Here is a 26679-nt window from a genome sequence, read left to right as displayed (position 1 = left end):
CATACTTATTTTTACTTTTATATTCATACTTTACTGTTAATTTTCATATCTCCTTACCACCCAACTTGTAACGAAAATTATGCTGTTATGTTTCGAAAACCTGCCACCCAATCAATAAATTCTTATTCATGCATATTATATCATATTACATGTACAATCATGATATTAGTTCAGTATTCATCACAACTGTCTAACAAACAAGAATGCGAAACACCAGAGTAACAGTCCTGTGATAATTTTGCAGCTTTAATCTCTATATATATAAAGCTGAAGTTGTCTGTGTATGGCAGGTTTGGTAGCCTTCAACTAACACTTTCTCCTCTGAGACCCTGCAGTGTAAGTTGACCAGAATTGAGAGTGTGATAGAAGAAGGCTTGCTCTTCATTTCTTAGAAGATAAAATTAAAATCGGACCATGTTAAGACCAAAAATTATTTACATCAAAAAGGTGCTCTTTTTCAATGAAAATCCCTCTTTTTTACGATTTTTTTACTGCTGTGTCGCAATTTTTTGGTGTATTTCAACCAGAAAAATGTTCACTTAAAGAGATAACAAGCTACATAATGCAAAATTTTTACTTTTCAAAAATTCCAATTCTAAAGGGTCAAAACAAACCCGAGCAACGCCGGGTGATACTGCTAGTATATATATATAATTTAAGGAATAGGAATTTAAAAAATCCAGGTAATCATCCAGTCAGCATACCATTCAAAATCATAACTAAAGTACTATGTGGTTAAAGAGACCCTCAAACCATTGGGTGACAAAATGAAATCTGCTCAACCAAATTAGATGTTGTAATGTTCATGCTTTTCTCAATGGCAATTATCACAAAAGTGTAGTGAAATGATATCAAGTGAGAAACAGAGCCTACCACTCCATAACCCCTACCATAACCCTTAAATACTTAATATATTTCAACATTGAGCCAAACCAAAATAGAGTACACGGAATAAGCTGTCATCTTGCGGAAAGTTATGAAAATCTCTTACTTTATAATATTAATATAATGTTTTATAAGGATATCATAATAGTTTGTATGATAAATTAGATATTGGTAAAAGTAAATGTTGGAGATAGATTGAATGCAGCTGAATGGAATACAAGCGGTTTGAGAAACATATTAGAAAATATTATTGAATGTATACTAAAGAGACAATTATTTTGCTGTAGTTTTGATGTGTAAAGGATTTTGATAAGATGTGTTGACTAAAGAAATATCATATATTGGTGGTTAAGCTGGGTTAAGTAGTATATAAGTTAAGATTTGGGAGAAACTACTTTTATTAAATATACAGGTACAAGAATGGACATATAGTTAAAAAGTTTACCCTCACAACCATATGGTTTTGGGTTCAGTCCTCCTCTATGGCATCTTGGGCATGTGTCTTGTTTTATAAGCTTTGGGCTGAATGATGCATTGTGAGCGAATTTTATCAACAGAATCTATGTGAAATCCTGTTGTGTTTTGATGTGCATGTGTGTGTGCTTGTGTGTGAAAATTGACATTTCACAGCTTCACTTCTAATTGTCTGAGCAAAACAGTGTTATAATGTTAACGTTCTTTGTTGACATTACAAATAATTGTACTGTACTTTCAAAGGTCTGGGGAATTTAAAAACAACACAAAAGCATCCCTTACTTCACAACCAAGTAAAGATTGGTGACAGGAAGAGCATCATGATGTAAAATCTTGTATCAAATAGTCCCTGTTCAATCCATGCCAACATAAATACACAGATGCTAAATGAATGAATGAATAACTTTAGTTTCAGCAAATGAAACAATGCTGATGAAATTGGTTCATAAAATTAAATTATGGTGCAGATCTTCTTGCTCTGTGATTACAATGGAAAATACAGGTATTCCCTTGTATTACATTTCCCAAAAATCTTGTCATAACAGAATTTTGTAACATCATCATCATCATCATCGTTTAACGTCCTTTTTCCGTGCTAGCACGGGTTGGACAGTTCGACCGGGGTCTGGGAAGCCAGGGGCTGCTCCAGGCTCCAGTCTGATCCGGCAGAGTTTCTACGGCTGGATGCCCTTCCTAACGCCAACCACTCCGCGAGTGTAGTGGGTGCTTTTTATGTGCCACCTGCACAGGTGCCAGGGGGGGTCCAGCATTGGCCACGATCGGTTGGAGCTTTTAACGTGCCAGCGGCACGGAAGCCAGCCAAGGCGGCACTGGCAACGTTCGGATGGTGCTTTTGGTGCTTTTTATGTGCCACCAGCACAGAAGCCAGTCGGGGCGGTGCTGGCATCAGCCACGTTTGGATAGTGCTTTTTATGTGTAACGTGAAATGTATTTTCCCATTGATGTCTATGCTCATTCATTACCATGTAACGAAGAAATAAATGAGAAGAATTGTTTTGTCCTATGAAATTCCATGTTATGGTATGAATTTCAGGAAGGGGCAATATCTTTGTAAGATTGACTTTGCCTTTCAACCTCTGGGTCAATAAAATAAATGCTAGAAAAGCATTAGGGTTAATGTAATCGACTTATCCCACTCTGGAAATTGCCGGTCTTGTGCAAAAATTTGAAAGCAAATATACAGGGTGTGATGGGTAAATTGTTGCCATTTTGTATATTTTATTTCATACATATACATTGTTTGTTCTTTATTTTGTCAACTACATAGTATAGTAGAGTCAGTTGGGCACCATCAGTAGGAAAAATAGCACCGTGATACAATTCACTCTGCCAGAAATTTGGAAACAGCATGTACTATTTGGCATGTCGATGTCAATCTATGGACAGTGCAATCTGGGAACATGTACTGAGAGTGATAAAAATCAAACATCTAGTCAACATAATATTGTGTGGAGTGATCACTAGTGATGGCAACATTATGCCTCCATTCATCTTTCCACACTGCCTCAGACTCAACATGTAGGCCTACATCAAGTGCCTGGAGGAGGTAGTGTTGTCCGGGGTTAAGAGGGTGGCTGATGGAAGACCCTGTGTCTGGCAACAGGACTCTGCGCCATGTCACATGAGTAGGAGAAATTCAAACATGGCTGTCAGACATTTCTGCAGCCACATCACCCCTAACATTTGGCTACCTAACTCCTCAGGCTGCAAACCCCTTGATTACTATGCGTCGGGTGCAGCTGTGCGAGAGACCAACAAAATTCCAAAGATGTTGTGAAGGCAAGGATTATGGCACCAACTTAAACAAGGAAACCATCCAGTAGAGTTGCAGAAAATTCAAAAGTCGTCTGGAGGCCATGATTAAAGCCAATGGCGATTTTATTGAATAAATTTACTCTTTAGTATTTCAAGATATTTTTATTAAATTTTGGTAAATATATCTATTAAAATGAAATGTCAGTGTTATTTTCAGTTTTTCATTTTTGTGTAATTTAGTCAACAGTTTATTCACTGACCATTCGAACACTAAGACAGCTATTAAACTTACTCCCCACAAAAAACAACCACATGGATTCTGTTGAGACCAGTAAGAAACAATTATGAACTTTTTTATTACACTTAACTTTAAATCTACAGCTATTATGCTTACTCCCCACAAAACACCACCACGTGGATTCTGTTGAGACCAGTAAGAAACAATTATGAACTTCTTTTATTACCTTAACATGTAAAATTTCTAAGAAAATTAAGATTTATCTTATATAGTGGTGTTTTCAAACTTCTTTTTTATAAATATATATATATAAAGAAAAGGTCATAATGATACATTTGGTCTGATGCAATGCAAGTCTATAAGATAATACTGTCAAAATATTGGTTATGTTTTGGGGAATTGCTATGCCAGTGTATGAGACAATGATCAGCAAAAATTCTTATATTTCTTTTTGGGGATTTGGTTTGCAAGATTCTTTATATGAGTTTGTGTGTTGAAGCATATTCTGTTGTATCTGGGGAGAGTCATTTCCTTTTTGTGCCTTATAATTTAACACACTCACCGGTAAAATTTCCACTTATTTCTTATTTTTATTTTCCTAAAATTTTCGTTGCGCCTTGCAAACTTTTCAATAGTCTTGACTCTGTCCGTTATTTACACTGCATTCCTTTTTGTTTGTTTGTGCGCATGTCTATATATTTCTATATAACATTCTTGTGTGATTGGAGTGACATCATTTTTCGTAGCAGGTTATCAGAAACTGACAGTAGTTGCTTGACCATTCGTATTTAAACTGGCCATATCCAGCCAAAATTGTCCACCTGTTTTATGTTCAAACTGGTCAGATCTGGTTTCTCATATTGACCCTAAATAATCACATCATTAAAGTCTTGAAGCTATGAAATAATGCATGATCAACTGAAAACAGGCGTAGGAGTGAATGTGTGGTAAGTAGCTTGCTTACCAACCACATGGTTCCGGGTTCAGTCCCACTGCATGGCACCTTGGACAAGTGTCTTCTGCTATAGCCTCGGGCCGACCAAAGCCTTGTGAGTGGATTTGGTAGACGGAAACTGAAAGAAGCCCGTCGTATATATGTATATATATATGTATGTGTGTATATGTTTGTGTGTCTGTGTTTGTCCCCCCAACATCGCTTGACAACTGATGCTAGTGTGTTTACATCCCCGTAACTTAGTCGTTTGGCAAAAGAAACCGATAGAATAAGTACTAGGCTTACAAAGAATAAGTCCTGGGGTCGATTTGCTTGACTAAAGGCAGTGCTCCAGCATGGCCACAGTCAAAATGACTGAAACAAGTAAAAGAGTAAAAAGAGTAAATAAGCACTACATTTTGACAGTGTAATCTGAATGTAAAAGAGTCAAGCTGGCATCAAGCTCAGAACTACTTGTAAAAAATTTGTAAAATTATATTTGGCAGGAAAGATAGTTTGTTTCTATTATGCAATAATAGTGTGCAGAAAGCTCTCTGCTATATTTGAAGTGCAAATTAGATATAATGTTTAAATTTGCAAGTGTCATGTGATTATATTAATAATCATGTGATGGTTGTTACACAAATCTAGAGTTACCACCGTGGCTGCTAAATTTCATACTATCTTCCCTCTTGTTGCATTACCTATTTCTAATTTTAATAATCTAGAATTGTACTCTTTTACTCTTTTCAGTCATTTGACTGTGCCCATGCTGGAGCACCACCTTTAGTTGAGCAAATCGACCCCAGGACTTATTCTTTGTAAGCCTAGTACTTATTCTATCGGTCTCTTTTGCCAAACCGCAAAGTTACGGGGATGTAAACACACCAGCATCGATTGACAAGCGATGTGGGGGCGGGACAGGACAAACACTGACAAACAAACATATACACATACATATATATCTATGCATATATACGACAGGCTTCTTTCAGTTTCCGTCTACCAAATCCACTCACAAGGCTTTGGTTGGCCTGAGGCTATAATAAAAGACACTTGCCCAAGGTGTCATGCAGTGGGACTGAACCTGGAACCATGTGGTTTGTAAGCAAGCTACTACCACACAGCCACTCCTATGCCTTAGTGCAGTGCATTAATTCATTAGAAACATTTTTCTTCTTTCTTTCCTTCTCTTTTTTTAGGTGTAGGAGATTTTGTGTTGCTTTCTTTGTCTTTATTTATTTTGGTGAAACATCACTCAATTATGCTTATCTTCTCCATATATGGATGTAGCTTTGAATTAATATTAATATTAGTGTGGGAGATGAATGTGAATGTAGTTGGTTTGTGAGATGAATGTGAATGCATGCATTTATTTCTATGCATATATCTGCTTATATATCCATATTCATGTACATAAATGTACATAGATGGATACTTAAATAATGAGTAGGGGAAAAAAAAATCTGATCATGAACTCCAGGCTAGGTTAAGATTGTATCCATAGCATATCCATAGCATATCTGTCTACTAAGTTATATCGTCTACTGCTCTTATAAATTTTCTTAATATTCTACAGTTTTAGTTTCCAACAAGAAAGCTCATTGTTAAATGATCAAATTTTTAATATTTTATTTACCCATAATTCCTTCAATATTTTCTTTTCTTCCACAACTATTAATCTATTCAATTCTATCCTGCCATGGAGCCAATGATATCTCAAGAACTTCAATGTTTTATTTTTATAAAATATTCTGTAATTTTCTCTCTTTTTTGTTTTTTCTTCTCTATGTATGACTAAGTTTCCATTTCATCTTTTTCAAAATTAACTTGATTGAAAAATTGATATTCTTAGATAACCATCTCACTACAGATTAAAATTATGTATTCTTTTTTTAACTATCAGATTCACATATCTCATAACCATTCTAAGTATATTTATGTGAACTACTCATTTCTAAAGCCAGCAATCATAAAGTATTTTTTAGTCAAATTCTATATTCAAATAATACTATATTCCTTGTTATTTTTTCCATAATTATATTTTTGGTTGCAATTCTGTATATATAATTTCTTATCCATCAGACTTTTACTTCATGGCATAAAATTGATTTCACTGCTTGAATTCTTCTTCTTCTTCTTCTTCTTCTTCTTCTTCTTCTTCTTCTTCTTCTTCTTTCTTCTTCTTCTTCTTCTTCTTCTTCTTCTACTTCTTCTTCTTCTTCTTCTTCTTCTTCTTCTTCTCCTCCTCCTCCTCCTCCTCCTCCATCCCCTCCTCCATATCCCCCCTCTTCCATACCCCACCCCAAATTTCGTGCCCTGTGCCTACAGCAGCAAGCATTATTATTATTATTATTATAATTATTATTATAAACTGGCAGAATTGTTAGCACACCGTGCAAAATGCTTAGTAGCATTTTGTCCGTCTTTATGTTCTGAGTTCAAATTCCACCAAGGTCAACCTTGCCTTTCATTCTTTTGGGATCTGAGTACTGGAGCATTGTGATATTCAGGGTCTGACTCAATGACACAGCACACTGTCTTATCCAAGAATTGAACTCACAGCCTAATATTTATGAGTCCAACACCCTTTCCACTAGGCCACATGCCATCATTTTCTAAAAGTGGATCACATTTGGTAAAAGAAATGTTTGAATGTGATTATGCAAAAGTAATAAAGATGTAAGTCTTATAGCTACTGTTTAGCTTTAAGACAATCCTGGTAAAGAATACCAATGAGCAAAAGGTATTTCAACCATGACCATCACAACATTTGTGTATATTTATTTCTTATTTTTTTATTGCCCACAAGGGGCTAAACATAGAGAGGGCAAACAAGGACAGACAAAAGGATTAAGTTGATTACATCGACCCCAGTGCGTAACTGGTACTTAATTTATTGACCCTGAAAGGATGAAAGACAAAGCTGATCTCAGCGGGATTTGAACTCGGAACGTAATGGCAGACGAAATACTGCTAAACACTTCGCCCAGTGTGCTAACATTTCTACCAGCTCGCTGCCTTATTTGTGTATATTTTGGACAATGTTATTCCAGTGCTCTGTCTCCTCTCCAGGACTTTATGTAGGGTGAATGATTTGGATGGAGATTTGGCTGCTATTTCATGCATTTTGAATGACTACAAAAAAATGTTCCCTCTGTTGGCTCATAACATGACTGTGTATATATTCATGACCATGTGTGTATGTGTGAGTGTGCACATAGGTGTGCGTGAATGTATGTGTATGTGGGAGTGTGTATGTGTCTGGGTGTGTATAAAAAAATTATAATGGTTGTGATAATTCCTTTTACTGTTTTAATGCTGTGTGGTTTATTGCATTTTATTGGGTTGTTATGGAGTCAGTTGCATTTGTGGGTTCCCTTTAAGTAGTTGTTACAGCCTTTAGTATGGTCTGCTTTGCTTTTCCCTTCTTTTATTTTTACTATTTTCATTAATTCTTTAAATATGTATGATATTCAGACTGGCAGACTTTTGCCATTTATTTAATTTAATGGTTTTTTTTTTGTTTTTTCTTTTGCTTTTTAATTGTTTTTCTTTTATACTATTTTCTATCCCTCTGTATTGTTCTATTTCATTTTAAATCAAATTTTCTAGAATTGTATCTTCCCTGTGTTGAATAGTAATATCATTTAATGAATAACCAGTTTGTTAAATACTAATGGCAAAAATACAAAAAGAGAGAAAAAAATCTAGAGAAATACCTCTAAAAACAATTCTACTTAGAATAGCAAATGTCTGCATGAAGAGGATTCTTTAGCTAATTAGATTTTTGTGTTTATCTTCCCTTGTCAGCTTTTAGTAATTTGTCTTTTTAAAAACTCTCTCTTTATCAATATCTGTTACCACTATTTCCACTATCATATTTAATGATTTCTTTAGCCACAAAGAAACGAAGTTTAAAAAAAAACAACAAATCAAAACAAAACAATAACAAAACAAACCAGCAACCCTCACATAAAAGGCAAAACGAATTGCAGAAGCTTCACTATCACATTTTTGAGGTTCTACTCTTTACTCTTTCTCTTTTGCTTGTTTCAGTCATTTGATTGTGGCCATGCTGGAGCACCGCCTTTAGTCGAGCACATCGACCCCAGGACTTATTCTTTGTAAGCCTAGTACTTATTCTATCCGTCTTTTTTGCTGAACCGCTAACTTACGGGGACGTAAACACACCAGCATCAGTTGTCAAGCGATGTTGGGGGCACACACACACACACATTTATATATATACACATATATACAACGGGCTTCTTTCAGTTTCCGTCTACCAAATCCACTCACAAGGCTTTAGTTGGCCCGAGGCTATAGTAGAAAACACTTGCCCAAGTTGCCATGCGATGGGACTGAACCCAGAACCATCAGTGAAAATGACCAATAGAATAAGCACTAGTCTTACAGAGAATAAGTCCTGGGGTCAAATGACTGAAACAAGTAAAAGACTGAAAGAAAAAAAAATCAGCATTCGATATCCACTTTTCCATGCTGCCATAGTTTAAACAGTTTTTCTAGAGCTGTGTTTTTGGGTCAGATGCCTTTAGTTTCACTGATACTTTTTGCTCTTATGACACATAGGGGTGTGATGTACCTATTTGAGAACCAAGGTATACACATTTTAAATATATCAGATTAGTTATGGGTGCATGCACCATTGCAGTGCATCACAGCATCTACCATTTGTTTGTATCTACTTGGGTTACCTCAGCCAACTCTCCAAGCCATGACAAAGTCAGTTCCCATCTCCCTGAAATACTCTTTCATCAACCAGAACTACAAAGCATATGGCCAACCAACACAAGCCATCACTCCAGCCAAATCTTAAGAGAAGAGAAAATGGTATGCAGGATGCAGTTCAGAAAATCAAGCATCATGACCATATGGTCAGAGCAGATGCTCCTAAAGCATATAAGTTGCAGGACACATCCTGTATAATTCTTGGTTTCTGAGTATAATTCTATGTTGGATACGAAATCCAACCAATGGTAACTCATAATCCTGCAAAGTGTCCTGGTACCAAAGAAATTCCAGTGGCCCCAAAGGGTTCCTGACAGTGTCCAATTTTCACAACTGTAAAGCAAAACATGAAGGACCAGACACCTGAACACTCTTATCTTTGTCTTACTGCTCAGATATATTTGACATTAAATATGTGATAAGATTAAATGGATTCTTTACTTTCAGACTTCACAACTGTAGAGTTTTGCATCTGATTCTATTATGTGGCACTTTGAAAAAATGTCATTACTGCCTCAGGTCAACCAAAGCCTTGAGTAAAAGTTGTTAAATGGAAACTGTCTGTAACTCTATTAGAGGCATCATATTTGTCCTTTGATAACTAAACGTCTGTTGCCTTGTTTAAAACCACTAGTTGATTCCTGGCACATTTAGCACAGTCCATTCTTTTGTAAACATTTGGGCTAGGTCTCTCTTCTGAAGATAGCAATTTCCCTTCCCCCCTTACAGTCAGAAACCTCAGAAGGATTATGAGTGAATTTTTTTTTTTTTATTTTCAGATTAAGCAAAAATGGACCCATGACTTTCACATTTAAATTTGATTTTGAAGTATCTTCAGTTTCAGACACTAAAGTAATAATTAATTTTCCAAAATAACATTAATTCAACATAAACCAATGCAAACCAAGACCTTAGCACTAATTCCCATTAAAGGTTTGTTTTTTTTCTCTTGTCCTCTGAACTTCAGCTCAAGTTTGAGATCAAAATCAACAATGGTGCTCATTCTTTTAGAAAGACCATTTACATTCATAGTTTTAGCTAGACTGGAGATTTAGTTATAAAATATTTAGCTCTATGCTACTAAAAATTCAGCCAATGTCCAAAGCCATATTAACCTTCAGTTATTAAAAATAAATTGATTTTTTTCTCCCCATTCTGCCAACAGAATCAATAGTTCACCAGGCAATTTATGAGATAACTTTATTACATATTTGATTTCATTACTAATTTTAGTGACTAAGTCAAATGACGGTATTACTTCTGGGTACTTCACAAAATAGTGGTGCAGTTTTGATGTAGAGTGATGGCATGGTGAGAACTTAAATAATATCATCATCATCATCATCATTACTAACTCCATCACCACCACCACCATCACCATCATCATAATCATCAGCAACATCATCATTAAAACACTAGCCCTCGGCACCACACAGTGAGACTGAGTCTAAAAACTTTTTTTTTTATTGCACACAAGGGGTTAAACATAAAGGGGACAAAAAAGGACAGACAAACGGATTAAGTCGATTACAATGACCCCAGTGTGTAACTGGTACTTAATTTATCAACCCCGAAAGGATGAAAAGCAAAGTCAACCTCGGCGGAATTTGAACTCAGAACATAATAGCAGATGAAATACCACTAATCACTTTGTCCAGTGTGCTAACGTTTCTGCCAGCTTGCCGCAAACTTCTTACCATACAACCACACCATTTTCTAATAATTTTAGTTGGGCATGAGTAGCATTTTTGACCAACTTTAATCTAGGATTTGTTCTTGTTAGCATGAGAAATGTACTATAAACATTTCAATGATGGTAACATTTATTGTTGCTTCATCCCAGGTCAGCCCTAACTGAGCAAACCTGTAATCAAAGCATTCTAGCTTTAACCGTCCCATCATCTGATGTCCTCTTTCTATTTGTTTTCAACCCTTTGATGCTGTGATTAATCTCAAGTGGGTTCGGTTTCGTTTGACTATAATCCTGGAAGGGGCAAAAGAAGGTGGTTACACAGTTTTGTGTTCACATCTAAAAAGGAATGTTTCTGTTTCTTATTTCTTTACTGCCCACAAGGGGCTACACACAAAGGGGACAAACGAGGACAGACAAATGGATTAAGTCGATTATATTGACCCCAGTGTATAACTGGTACTTATTTAATTGACCCCGAAAGGATGAAAGGCAACCAAAGCCTTGTGAGTGGATTTGGTAGACAGAAACTGAAAGAAGCTCATCGTATATATATATATATATATATATATATATATATATATCTCATCATCATCATCATCATCATTTAACGTCCGCTCTCCATGCTAGCATGGGTTGGACGGTTCAACTGGTGTCTGTGGAGCCCGAAGGCTGCACCAGGCCAGTCAGATCTGGCAGTGTTTCTACAGCTGGATGCCCTTCCTAACGCCAACCACTCCGAGAGTGTAGTGGGTGATTTTATGTGCCACCGACACAGGTGCCAGACGAGGCTGGCGAACGGCCACGCTCGGATGGTGTTTTTATGTGCCACCGACACAGGTGCCAGACAAGGCTGGCAGACGACCACGCTGGATGGTGTTTTTATGTGCCACCGACACAGGTGCCAGACGAGGCTGGCAAACGGCCACGCTCGGATGGTGTTTTTATGTGCCACCGACACAGGTGCCAGACAAGGCTGGCAGACGACCACGCTCGGATGGTGTTTTTATGTGCCACCGACACAGGTGCCAGACGAGGCTGGCGAACGGCCACGCTCGGATGGTGTTTTTATGTGCCACCGACACAGGTGCCAGACAAGGCTAGCAGACGACCACGCTCGGATGGTGTTTTTATGTGCCACCGACACAGGTGCCAGACGAGGCTGGCAAACGGCCACGCTCGGATGGTGTTTTTATGTGCCACCGACACAGGTGCCAGACAAGGCTAGCAGACGACCACGCTCGGATGGTGTTTTTATGTGCCACCGACACAGGTGCCAGACGAGGCTGGCGAACGGCCACGCTCGGATGGTGTTTTTATGTGCCACCGACACAGGTGCCAGACAAGGCTAGCAGACGACCACGCTCAGATGGTGTTTTTTTTATGTGCCACCGACACAGGTGCCAGACGAGGCTGGCGAACGGCCACGCTCGGATGGTGTTTTTATGTGCCACCGACACAGGTGCCAGACAAGGCTAGCAGACGACCACGCTCGGATGGTGTTTTTTATGTGCCACCGACACAGGAGCCATATTAGGCTGGCGATCGGCCACGATTGGATGGTGATCGTTACGTGCCCACAGCATGGAGGCCAGTCGGTGCGGTACTGGCTACGCCCACGTTCGGATGGTATTCTTGTGTGCCACCGGCACTGGTACCACAAAGATACAAATTCCATTGATGTTCATCTATTTTGATTTTGTTTGATTTTCACTTGCCTCAACAGGTCTTCACAAGTGTCACAAGAAGGAAGGTATGCACAGGTGGACTGACTACGTCCTAGGTAGGGGCCACGGGTTATGGCCTGACTAGTCTTGCCGGGTCTTCTCACGCACAGCATACTTCCAGAGGTCTCGGTCTCTAGTCATTTCCTTGGTGAGACCTAAAGTTCGTAGGTCGTGCTTCACCACTTCGTCCCAGGTTTTCCTGGGTCTACCTCTTCCACAGGTTCCCTCAACTGCTAGGGTGTAGCACTTTTGCACACAACTATCTTCAGCCATTCTCGTCATATGACCATACCAGCGCAGCCGTCTCTCTTGCACACCACAACTGACGCTTCTTAGGTTCAACTTTTCTCTCAAGGTACTTACACTCTGACGATTATGAACACTGACATTACACATCCATCGGAGCATACTGGCTTCATTTCTTGCGAGCTTACGCATATCCTCAGCAGTCACGGCCCATGTTTCACTACCATGTAGCATGGCTGTACGTACACATGCATCATAAAGTCTGCCTTTTACTCTGAGCGAGAGGCCTTTTGTCACCAGCAGGAGTAAGAGCTCCCTAAACTTTGCCCAGGCTATTCTTACTCTAGCAGTTACACTTTCAGCACACCCACCCCCGCTACTAACTTGGTCTCCAAGGTAGCGGAAGCTATCAACTACTTCTAGTTTGTCTCCCTGGAACGTGGTAGAAGTTGGTCTCTGCACATTTCCAGTGTTTATTTCTCCTGAGCATCTGCCACATACGAAAACTATCTTCCCAGTTAGCCTACCTTTGACATTGCTGCACCTCTTATGTGTCCATAGCTTACACTTGGTGCACCTTATAGAGTTTCTACCTACACCTATTCTACAGATTGAGCAGGGCCATCTACCTGAAGTCGTTTGTGGTTGGTCCACCTTCCTACTTATTAGGACTTTGGTTTTGGCTAGGTTGATTCTAAGGCCCTTCAACTCTAATCCTTGTTTCCACACCTGAAACTTCTCCTCCAGTTCTGATAGTGACTCAGCAATTAGAGCAAGGTCATCAGCATATAGGAGCTCCCAGGGGCATCCTGTCTTAAATTCTTCCGTTATTGCCTGGAGGACTATGATAAATAGGAGGGGGCTGAGGACTGAACCTTGGTGGACCCCAACCTCTACCCGGAATTCTTCACTGTACTCGTTGCCAACCCTCACCTTACTAGCTGCGTCTCTGTACATGGCTCGCCCAGCTCTCACTAACCATTCATCTATCCCTAGTTTCCTCATTGACCACCAGATAAGGGATCGGGGGACCCTGTCAAAGGCTTTCTCTAAGTCAACAAAAGCCAGGTACAAGGGCTTACCTTTGGCTAGGTATTTCTCCTGCAGCTGTCTTACCAGGAATATAGCATCAGTAGTACTTTTCCCTGGCACGAACCCAAACTGCATATCATCTAAGCTAACTCTCTCTCTAATTAACTGGGCTATAACCCTCTCCGTAACCTTCATTACCTGATCCAACAGCTTGATGCCCCTATATAAATTAAATTAGAGATAAAACCACTATTAGGCAAATCAAACAGTGAAAAACATAAATCAAAACATAAAAATAAAAATAATTAATATAATATACAAAATATATAAAATATAAAATTTAAAATTTAAATTATTTAGATTTAAAATTAAAATTATTAATTTATATTTATAAATTTTTATTTTTATTTTTAGTTTTATTTATCTTTTTTTATTAAAAAGTTTAATATAAGATATATATATATGAATAATATATAAATATATGCATATTTACATACATATATGTACATACCTACATCTATATGTATATATACATGTATATATGGGTACAGGACATCAAAAAAACGTTGAACACAATGTGAAATGAAAACATGGAAATGAACTTTTTTTTCAAACAATGAAAAAACAGAGTACAAGACATACAACACAAGGAATATTCCCTTTCTTCAGTTATCCTTGTTTCGTCTACTCTGCATTTCGAAGGTAAGGACAAGACGCGACTTCATTGAAACAGTCCTTCCCGCAAAGCAAATTAAATAACATTTGGGATTTTTTGTGGAGGAGTAACAAGAACAGGACAGTAAGAACAAAACAAGACAGTTAAACCAATAAAAGTAGAAAGAGTAAAAGACAGAACAAAGAGAATAACACAGTGAAAACAAAGGATGAGGGTTGTTAAGCCAAGATGATGGAAAAATTATTCTGAATGCTTGAGGAGACAGCTTATGAGAGAGACAGGATAAGCGGCCTGGTCTTGGTGAAGATAGCAGTTGGAAACATGGCTTCCCTCTGACCATATGACAGTGATGAGAGAGTTGAGGAGGAGGAGGAGGAGTAAGAGAGAGGGAACGGTGAAGGGGAGAGGAGAAGAATAGGGAAGGGTGGGAGAGAAAAACAGAAAGGATGATATATATATATATATATGTGTGTGTGTGTGTGCGTGTGTATGTATGTATTTGTTATTTGTGCGTGTTTGTCCCCCCACCATCGCTTGACAACCAATGTTGGTGTGATTACATTCCCGTCACTTAGTGGTTTGGCAAAAAGAGGCCAATAGAATAAGTACTAGGCTTACAAAGAATAAGTCCTGGGGTCGATTTGTCCGACTAAATGTGGTGCTCCAGCATGGCCCCAGTCAAATGACTGAAACAAGTAAAAGAATAAAAGAATATAAAATTGATGTTTAGGTACAAATGTTATCTTTGCAGCACTTATTTCTCTGGATTTGACAAAAATATCCAAATGTAAAATAAAATTAGTTATAAAAGTAAGATGACTACATTTCTTTAGGTGAGAAACATTTTTTTAGTCTCCGGCAGAAATAACAAAGAAAGAGTGAATTTAAATTAATTGAATTAAGTTACACAGGAAATGGCTTTGTACAATTCATTTAAGCCATTATTCTCAAATAAAAATAATACATTTCTTTTGTTTGTGTCATGCCCTTTGGAATTTTGATAAAACTCCCATTGACTATAGTTTCAGTTCTGAAAAAAGTGAAACAGTAGTCATTTATCAATATCTGTTAATTCTTTTGTAACTATATTCTCAGTCTGTCAAAGAATCTAAGTAGCCTTGAATTTGGCCTTCCAACTTTCTTCCCCGATAATTCAATGATTTTATCCTTGTTAAGCTGAATGCTTTGATTAAGAAAACATGATTTCATAAATATTAAATTCTTCATTTTTTTTCTGTTAGAATTAAAAGGATTTCTGGAAGCAGAATTAATACTTTACTGTTTTTGTTTTTGATAATAGTATTTATTAATCCAGGTGAAAGGCTTATAATTTCAAATTATACATGACATTAGGTGGAAAACTAATATGCTAGGGAAACAGATATTGGAAGCAGCAAAACATTTTGAAACAGTCAACTATATATGTGTGTGCGTGTGTGGATAGTCATTATTGGTTTAGTTTTAGGTTTATTGACTCTTTTGCTAGTGGTGCTAACAGTGGTGATGGCATTAATATCAAAGTAACATAGAAACTAAATGTTATGTTAGTATTACAAGTATTCACTAGGTAGATTTTTAATGAACACTTCTGAAAGAAAGCTATTGCAATTGATATACATGCAAGCAAGCATGGCCCTGTGGTGAAAGCAGGATTTGATTTGAGCATAGAGAATCAGAACAAATACCCTGATACATAATCCATTCATTGCTTTAATGCTGCTGCTAATTATGTATCTTGTCTGTCTGGAAACTATTCAACAATGAATATATTTATAATGATATTGTAAGTTAGACTGACATGTCTAAAATACAGGTCGTTCCAGAAATCTTGGGCACATTTTGACATTGAATATCTTGAAAACTATTAAGGACATAAAAACGCATCAGATGTATTCTGAAAGCCTGCAATTTCAAGTTTTTTTTATGGAATGTTCAAAGATGTTCAATGTAAGTACCATTGGTCACTCGGCACACATCAAGCCGATAGTCCAATTTTTGCCAAACGCATTCCAGCATTGCGTTGTCGATGGTTGTAACAGCTTTTGTTATTTGGGCCTTCAGTTCATCCACGTCTTTTGAAAGTGGAGGCACATAGACCAGTCCTTTCACAAACCCCACAAAAAGAAATCACAGGGTGTGAGATCTGGAGACCTGGGAGGCCAGCGCATGAGAATGCGATCATCTCGCCTAGACCATCCAATCCATCTCTCTGGCAGTGTTATGTTCAGATACTGTCTGAGGTTCCAGTGTGGTGACACCCCATCCTGTTGGAAAATGAAGCTCCTACTGGCTCTTCTGATTGATTTACGGGGGCTCCGCTCGAAGGCAGTTCGAACTCGCCCAACCGTATCATCTGAAGTTGAGGGGCGTCTCGTTTCTTAGCTGGGCACAAACACCCATCCTTCATGAATTTACCATGCCATCTCAATATGGACTTTCTTTCTGGTGCCTCTTTTTGGAATTTTGTGCAAAATGCACGTTGAACATGATTCAGTATTTGCAAATTCAAGGACGCAAAACGCCTTTTCTGGTTGAGTGAACGTCATTACTGGATCTGAAAAAATATGAAAAAATTATTAGCATTACAAAAAAACTTAGTGAATTTAGCTTTAAAATAGTACCAGTTTCATCTTACTACCAATCATAGTCTAGCAGATATGAAGACTTGAAATGTGCCCAAGACTTCTGGAACACCCTATAGAAGTGTAATAGATCAAGTTTTAGATAATTTCACATTGATTTAATATATATTTAATTGATGGCTGGATGAAGATTTTGCAATAGCTTGGAATAGTGAAATATTAGAGCAAAAAACTAAATTTCATGAGTTCTTATAGAGGGTGAATAATGAAATTTAAGTGGTTAACTATTGTAGATTTGTTTTATATTATAAAATAGGCTGTAACCGTTAGGGAGAGAAACCTTCACTGATATTATTTAAACTAATGAAAGTGTTGAGACTGATAGAGGAAATTATTGTAAAGGAATATCAATATATTTTATGTAATCGAGTCGTCTTCAGTTTTACAGTTAATGAATATTCCTACACCATTAAACCATTACTGATACAGTAGCTAGATTTTTCTCTGGAACAACTTGTTGTGACCTGATATTTCAGCATTGATACATTGTTAATTTCAATTGACTGAAAAACAAATCATGTCAAAATAAACTGCAAAGCTGAGACTAAAATACCGCAAGAATAAACATAATAATTTCTGGTAGCATAAAAAGACAGGCGTGAAAGCGGAGAACGTAACTGAGACTTGGTTTACAATAAATAATGCAATAAATATTGCACCATTGTTCTGCTATCTGCAAGATAGTCAGTCAATCCCCAAGGCGATTTTGTATGTTGCTTTTGAAACGTGAGTAGGAGAAACAATTACTGAGATAATGTATTTCCCCATTTCTGTGAAAAATCATCTCTTATTATCCTGCTTGTTATTAACTATTCTTCAGGCATAAACTTCTTTATGCTGTAAGATGCTTAAAACAAACAAAATCACGTAGAGTGTAATATATGTCTTTATATATCCACTTTTAGAAAGCAAATCATCAGAAATTTATAACAGGTGAAAGTATTTATTACAGATTAAAGCAATAAATTTCGATATTTGCTGACTGGCTAAAATTATATTCTATGTGTTGTACTTTTGGCAGTGCACCAAATTCAGCTAATATTATTCCATTTACTTTTTTATGGAACAAAATATGCTTAAGATGTGGAAAATACTTAGAAACTCTTAAACATCTGACTTTCTTCACATAAATTTTGAAATTCATATTATAGATTGCTTCAGGAATTCAGATACATGCTTATTACTCTTCAGTTTTATATATATAAATGTATGAAGTAAAATGAATAAGTGTTGACAAAAATTATATTGATAAAGGCACTGCATTTATCAATATAACAACCAAGCAACACATGTTTACTCATCTAAATGTATTACTTTATACTAATATGTCAAATTGAAAGAAACACACACACACACACACACACACACACAAATACACAGGCAGTGAGGAAAGAAGAGACAAACTGAAGGATATCATAATATCTAGTAAAAAAGGAAAGATTAAGAATTATTAAATAACCGTGTTAGTTTATTATCAAGATTAAATATAATTTTTCAGAATTAAATCATGAATTTTTTTTCCTGCTTACTGCATTAGATATCACAGATATTTTGGCTTGTTGTATTAGTGCAACATACACTTGACTATTTGTTTTCTATGCTGAAGGTGGTCCCTAGGGTAATTCCCCTTCCTTTTCATCCTTTATCCCTTTAACATTCAGATTACACTGTCAAATGTAATAATTATTTATTTATTCATTCACATTGTCTTGAATTAATCATGTATTATCTTCTAGCAAAGAGATTGCAATGATATGATTGTTTATTTTCAGAGTGACATTGTAGGGAAGGTGTGAGTAAGAGGCCATATATGGCCAGTTTGAGCTTAAAATAGGTAGCATATTTATTTGGGCCAGATATAACCTGTTTAAATGCTAAATACTATATATTTTCTTAGTTATCTCAAGATCTACCAAATATGGATAAACTATGTCTCACTGAAGAAGTCTAATAAGACTGAAATATGCCTGAAGTTATCCCTGTACATGCCTAATTCAGATTCTCTTCTTCCCCACTGTTTGCTTCTCTTAATTTTAAATTAATTTTTAAGTGATTCAAATTCTAAAGTTATCTTCATGTTCACTTTTGAAAACTATAATTAACCCTAATTAACTATAATGAACCATAATTAATCCCCTTCACGTCAGATGCCTATCTTCCGTCGTCGTCGTTGTCATCATCACCATCAACACCACCATCACCACCTTTAGTCATCTTCATCATCATCATCATTGTCTTTGTCGTCACTATCATCATCATCACCATCATCATCATCACAATCATCATCATAACCATTAGTATTTATTACAATAAGATCTAGGTGAGATGTTAAATTGGAATTCAGGAATGTGGATGTGTATGATGTTAGTCATAAATCACCAAATCTACTTATTATTTCTAGCAGGCTGGGTAACTATATATAGGCTTCTTTGTGGGCTTGTAGCACAAGCAGTTTTTTTTCAGCTGGTTTCTTTTAATACGGTTAGTCTATGTTTCATCTTTGTGTTTTGAATTTGCATTCCATCCTTTCATTTTGATAGAATTTAGTAACCAGTCAAGGGTGGGGTTTTGGCAGAGTCTTTAGCATATGAGATCAGATTGAATACCTTGTGGTATTTTTTCTGATAACAAGCACTCTGTGTTCAGGTGTGGATGTGTGGTTAAGTAGTTTGCTCCCCACTCACATGGTTTCAAGTTCAGTCCCACTGTGTGGAACCTTGGGCAAGTGTCTTCTGCTATAGACCTGGGCTGATGGAAAACCTCGAGTGGATTTGGTGGATCAAAATTGAAAGCCAACCATCACATGTGTGTGTGTGTCTTTGTGTCTGTCTTTGTTCTCCACCACCTCTTGAAACTGGTATTGGTGTGTTTACTTCCATGTAACTTAGCAGTTTGGCAAAAAAAGACTGATAGAATAAATACCAGGTTTAAAAAAAGATAAATACTGGGATTCATTCTTTTGACTAAAATTCTTCAAGGTGCTGCCCGAGTATGGCCGCAGTCTAATGACTGAAACATTAGAAAGGTGGTGAGCTGGCAGAAATGTTAGCACAGTGGGCAAAATGCTTAGCGGTATTTCGTCTGCCGCTACATTCTGAGTTCAAATTCCATCGAGATCGACTTTGCCTTTCATCCTTTCAGGGTCTATTAAATAAGTACCAGTTATGCACTGGAGTCGATATAATTGACTTAATCCGTTTGTCTGTCCTTGTTTGCCCTCTCTGTGTTTAGCCCCTTGTGGGTAGTAAAGAAATAGGTATTTTGCCTGTTGTTACATTCTGAGTTCAAATTCCGCCGAGGTCGACTTTGCCTTTCATCCTTTTGGGGTTGATAAATTAAGTACCAGTTACACACTGGGGTCGATATAATCGACTAAATCCGTTTGTCTGTCCTTGTTTGTCCCCTCTATGTTTAGCCCCTTGTGGGCAATAAAGAAATATGAAACATGTAAAACATAAAAGATAAGTAAAACATAAAACTGAGGTCAGCTTTGCATTTTGTCCTTTGAGGGTCAATAAAAGAAGTACCAATTCAAACTGGTGGCTTTTTTCTGGTATCAATTTTCGTTCTTTGGGTTCTGAGTTCAAATTCCACCGTGGCATGCTAGGCTGCTAGACTTAATCTGTTACTATTTAGCACCATGTGTTCCTTTAGTGGACTCCACTTTGTTGCAACCATTTGGGTTACACCACTGGTTTGAATATATCTTCCACCCTCCCTCCCTCCCACTCATTATCTGAGAGGCCCTGTGAACTGTTGAGAGCACTGCTTCTCCTCCTAACTAGAAGATAAAAAAGAAAAATATGTCCTGCAATATTTGTTTTAGCTCTTCGTATTCTAAATTATTATCTTTTACTTGTTTCAGCCATTTGACTGTAGCCATGCTGGGGCACTGCCTCGAAGAATTTTTAATCAAATAAATCAATTCCAGTACTTATGTATTTATTTATTTTTGAAGTCTGGTACTTATTCAATCGATCTTGTTTGCCAAGCTGTTAAATTGTGGGCAATATAAACACACCAACAGCAGTTGTGTGGAGGTGTAATGGCCCAGTGATTAGAGCAGCGGACTCACGGTTATAAGAACGCAGTTTCGATTCTCAGACCGGGCATTGCGAGTGTTTATTGAGCAAAAACACCTAAGCTCCATGAGGCTCTGGCAGGGGTGGGGGTGAACCCCACTGTACTCTTTCACCACAGCTTTCTCTCACTCTTTCTTCCTACTTCTACCACAAAGCAGAGGAACTGTGGTGTAACCCACTATGGTGTGGTAAACTTTCAGACCCTAGTCTAGATTGCGAATCCTCTGTACCCCAGGATGGTTTAGCTCTCCACCTGTTAAAAGCCACCATTTACGGAATGAGGATAACAACGTAGCTTTTGCACCCATGCAACCGCCAGTCTATCACGTGGCTCGATCTTCAAGTTGCCACACGCATTCTTAGTAGCATAGAGTAGGCTCGAATTAGAGGTTATTCTTTGTGGCTAATGGCGTGAGTCCTGATTGGAAGAAGAAAACAGCAGTTGTCAAATGGTAGTGCAAGACAAACACAGACACAAACACATATACGATGGGCCTCTTTCAGTTTCTGTCTACCAAATCCACTCACAAGGCTTTGGTCAGCTTAAGGTTATAGTAGAAGACTTATTTGCCCAAAGTGCCATGCAGTGGGATTGAAACTGGAACCATGTGATTACAAAGCAAACTTCTTACCACACAACCATGCCTGAACCTAAGGCAAACATATTTTTTTTAATGAAATCTGGTATGTCTCGCCATGCTTTTGTCACCTATTTCTGGGTTAAACATGTACTGTTAATGCATGTATTACTTTTAACATCCTGTATTCAATGCTAACGTAGACTTCTATCTTCACTTTCATCATAAATTTATCCATCCCAAAAGAACAAAAAAAAAGACAGAAAGAAAAAATGAAACAAAATAATTTTTTAAAATGTAAAAACTTTCAGGAAACAAAAAGTTATAATTATTTACCGTTTACCATTGGTATGAACAATACTGCGGCAGGTTTTTACCTGATCCAAAACCAAAAGAATATCTGTCTATAGACACTAAAGAAATACTAAAAGTAATTCTACATTGTAATTGATACGAATACAAATGTATTTATGGTCTGAATACTTGGCAGAAAACTACAAATTATTGTTTCAGACAAACACATAAAATTGCAAATGAGGGGCCATTACAAAGGAAATTGATTGTCTTTTGTTTTTTTGAATAAAACAATAAAATATTTGTTAGTAAAAGAGACCAGTGGCAATAATGTGTGTATCAGTTTACACTGTTGTTATTCATCATGGTATTTACCAAACCTGTGAAGTTTCCCCAAATTTATAATAGCAAAATTTATAGTTGAACCTGTTGTTTTCAACTACGAAACCATTTATATCAGACTTCAAACTTCGCTGTTGTTGTGATTTTAGATCTCAGTTTATTGCTATCTAGATTTACCAATAGTGGCTAACTAATAAGTGAGTTTTTGCATAGTTACATAAAAATTGCAAGAAATAGCAGTCAAATCTTCTGATTTCATTCTGCTTTAGCAATAGAAAAAAAAAAAACAGACAATGAAGTGTACATTGTCACTGAAGTGTACATTTGTCAATGAAATTATAATTACTCAAGTGACAAAGCAGCCACAGCTGAAATGCTTTTAATCTTACAAAAAGGGACAAGAATACAAAACATCTAAACAGATAGATGATACAAAAAAGGGACAACAAAACATCCAGTCAGACAATACGAGGAAAACAAGGATGGGTCATTTGGAGTTTTCTATCCTCGGTCGAGTTCCACATTATCTTTGCAATTTCAGCTTGTTATACTCGAGATTGCTCCAATCTGGCCAGAGAGCGAAGCAACAGTAACAGTATTAATTGTCATTGTTAGCCCCAGGCAACATTGTTTCCATCTGGCTATATGACACAATATCTGTGTCATATAGCCTGCTGGAAACGATGTTTCTTGGGGCTAAACAGCAGTAACAATCATCCCATCCAGGACAGCCACATTATGTTGCCAAATAGTCTTTATTTTAAAGAACTGTTATTGAATATCTCTCTTTCAGAGATTTAGAAATAATGTTTCTATATATATATATATATTTCTTTATTGTCCACAAGGGGCTACACACAGAGGGGACAAACAAGGACAGACAAAGGGATTAAGTCGATTACATCGACCCCAGTGCGTAACTGGTACTTTATTTATCGACCCCGAAAGGATGAAAGGCAAAGTCGACCTCAGCGGAATTTGAACTAAGAATGTAACGGCAGACGAAATGCGGCTATGCATTTTGCCTGGCATGCTAACGTTTCTGCCATCTCACCGCCTTCATGTTTCTATATATATATATATATATATATGTATATATGTATATATATATATATATATGTATATATATATATATATATATATATATATATATATGTATATATATATATATATATATATATATGTATATATGTATATATATATATATGTATATATATATATGTATATATGTATATATATATATGTATATATATATATATATATATATATATTATATATATATATCATCATCATCATCATCATCATCATTTAACGTCCACTTTCCATGCTAGCATGGGTTGGACGGTTCAACTGGGGTCTGGGGAGCCCGAAGGCTGCACCAGGCCAGTCAGATCTGGCAGTGTTTCTACATATATATATATACATATATATATATATATGTATATATATATATATATATATATATATATATATATATATATATATATATGCAGACATGTCTTTGTCTACAAAATCTCATTCACAAATGTTATCTAATCTGAGGCTACAAGGGAAAACATTTGGCCAGTGTACCATGCTGTAGGATTGAATCTGGATGCACGTGTTCATTAAATGAATTTCTTAATTATATGGCTTGCACCTTTGTTATTTAAAGAAAAGAAAGAAAAAAGAATGAAAAGGAAAATTCCTCCTTAAAACATTATCCTTCACTTCGTGATGCCCTGATTTATTAGAAATGAATTGTTTGAATAATATATTGATGCATTTCATTTTGCTTTTGTATGTAGCTTGCAAGATTCTTGGCATAAATTTGTGTGTTGAAACAAATTCTGTGTCTTGGGAAAATCATTACACCAATAATAATAATAATAATAATAATAATAATAATAATAATAATAATGAGTCCTTAGAGAGTGCAAATCTCTGCCAAGGCAACACCAACGTCCTCTCAATGATTAGCTGGAGATGATTTTTAAAATGAGAATATCTTGTAATATTTCATGTAAAGTAAATAGAGCAAATAATTCAGAATACTTGTCCAGTATTGGATCAATCCCAAAATCTAATCAGTTTGTGCCAGTTACAAGACCAAACATCCCTGAAAGTTTCATCCAAATCCATCCAGCAGTTCTTGAGATATCTTGTCCACAGACAAAAAACAAGCAAAAAAACAAACATAACTGAAAACAGTACCTCTGCCTTTGCTAAGATAATAATAATGATTTCAAATTTTGGCACAAGGCCAGCAATTTCAGGGGATGGGTAAATTGATTAGATCAACTCCTGTGTTCAACTGGTACTTATTTTATCGACCCTGAAGGATGAAAGGCAAAGTCAACCTTGACAGAATTTGAACTCAGAACATGAAGGTCAACAAAATGCTGCTGAACATTTTGCTAATGATTCTGCCTGTTCATCACCTTATGATAAACAATAATATAAGAAATAATGTGTGTGTGTTTATTATAACTGGTGCAATGACCCTCCCAAAGCACAACTCTCCCGAGAGTTGAAGTATTTCAGCAATTAGTTTAATTAACTGTATAATAACTTTAAGACATGTAACCCAACTATTATTTTGGTTTTATCTTCCAGCCACATCGAACGTTACACAACAAGAGCTGATCCAAGAGAAGATGTTGATTACATTGAGCCTCCTCAACCCAGAGACGTCACTTTGTCAAGAGACCCTCACAGAGGGTTTGGCTTTGTTGCTGGCAGTGAAAAACCAGTTGTTGTCAGATTTGTCACTGAAGGTAAATGCAAGGATTTTGTTTTAGAAATTTTTTAATCAAGATTTTAACAATTCTTTTGATGAAATAATCTTTTCAAACTTTATTTAATCATTGAAAGTATGTAAAAAAGTATGTTGCTTTCTCACTTAATTATCAGAACTCCAGAATTAATTAGGAATTCTTTAATGCTGATTTGTGGTTAATTTTCTCTCATTGAGCAGATTTAATCAAAAGTCTTCCAATTATGGCCATCTTGTTCTCTTTTTTCAGACATGTTTCTCTAGTTACATTACTGAATGTATTATTTTCTTTCTTGAAGTAGTGGGGTATGATTTGAGAGAGATTTAATAGATGTGGTATTGGTGATGGTGATGGTGCCAGCAGGGCTGTCGCTAAGCCCCTGAAACCGCTGCAGTCACAGGAGGCCTATGCAGTTGAGAGGCCCCATGTAAAAATCAAAGCATGTAGATGAGTCATCTTATTTACTTTGGTTAAGGTACAAGAATTAAACTACCTATGTTACCTGAGAATTTCAAGAAATAAAATGGTAATACACTGTACCTATAAAAGTTCTTGTAAAAATATTGCATTGTTCCACAAACATCCCTACCTAAATATGTTCTTTAGGATAACATGAAATATTGTACTGCAGATAGAATAAAGTAAAGTATAGCTATGAATTAAAGGTGTGTAGATTATGAATTTTGATTGAAGGGATGGAGCCTCGAAACAAAAAGTTGTAGGGGACCTCTAAAAGTCAAGCAATGTACCTGGGTGCTGGGTGCAGTGGTGTTGGTGGTGGTAGTGTGGCAGTCATCAGTTTGATAGAACCAAGGAAACTACTGCATTTGGTGGTATAAAAGATGCTTGGTCATATTAGATGCCTCCCAATTTCAGCAGAATATATTTTTTAAAAAAACCCCATTTAAGTGCATTAAAGCTTATGGGAGACCCAAATTCACATAAAGGACCTGCAATGACTTTTTCAGACATTATCATATATCTTCCATCATTTATCTTTTACTTGTTCCAGTCATCTGACTGTGGCCATGCTGGGGCATTGCTTTGAAGAAATTTTAGGTGAATGGATCAACCCCAGTACTTATTAGTTTTTTTAAAACCTGGTACTTATTCTATCAGACTCTTTTGCTGAACTGCTAAGTTATGGAGACATAAGCACCCCAACACCAGTTGTTAAGGGTTGGTAGGGGACAATCACATACACATATACAATGAGCTTCTTTCAGTCTCCACCTACCAAGACTGTAATAGAATACTCTTGCTCAAGAAATTTTATATGACTAAAACTTCTTTAGACCAAATTCCTTTTCAATTCCATGTAAAGAAGTAATTTTTCCTGTAGGGTCTCCTTACTACCTACAGATGCCACGATTTCAAATGTACAACAGTATAAAATATAATTATGAATATAGGCGCAGGAGTGGCTGTGTGGTAAGTAGCTTGCTTACCAACCACATGGTTGCGGGTTCAGTCCCACTGCGTGGCATCTTGGGCAAGTGTCTTCTGCTATAGCCCCAGGCCGACCAATGCCTTGTGAGTGGATTTGGTAGACGGA

At 36.7% G+C, this 26679-nt stretch overlaps 1 protein-coding gene across 3 annotated transcripts in view; it reads left to right on the top strand.

Annotated features, from left to right (window-relative positions):
* Window positions 1-26679, top strand: part of LOC115209653 — a 909254-nt gene that overhangs the window by 567019 nt on the left and 315556 nt on the right. For all 3 annotated transcript variants that reach the window (XM_036500965.1, XM_029778119.2, XM_029778118.2), the window contains exon 3: window positions 24964-25124. In XM_036500965.1, coding sequence (XP_036356858.1) covers window positions 24964-25124 — 161 coding nt within the window. The remainder of the gene's footprint in view (window positions 1-24963; window positions 25125-26679) is intronic.

This window comes from Octopus sinensis, linkage group LG3 (genome assembly GCF_006345805.1).
Source record: "Octopus sinensis linkage group LG3, ASM634580v1, whole genome shotgun sequence".
Classification (NCBI taxonomy): Eukaryota; Metazoa; Mollusca; class Cephalopoda; order Octopoda; family Octopodidae; genus Octopus; species Octopus sinensis.
This window is presented reverse-complemented; position numbering and strand designations above follow the sequence as displayed.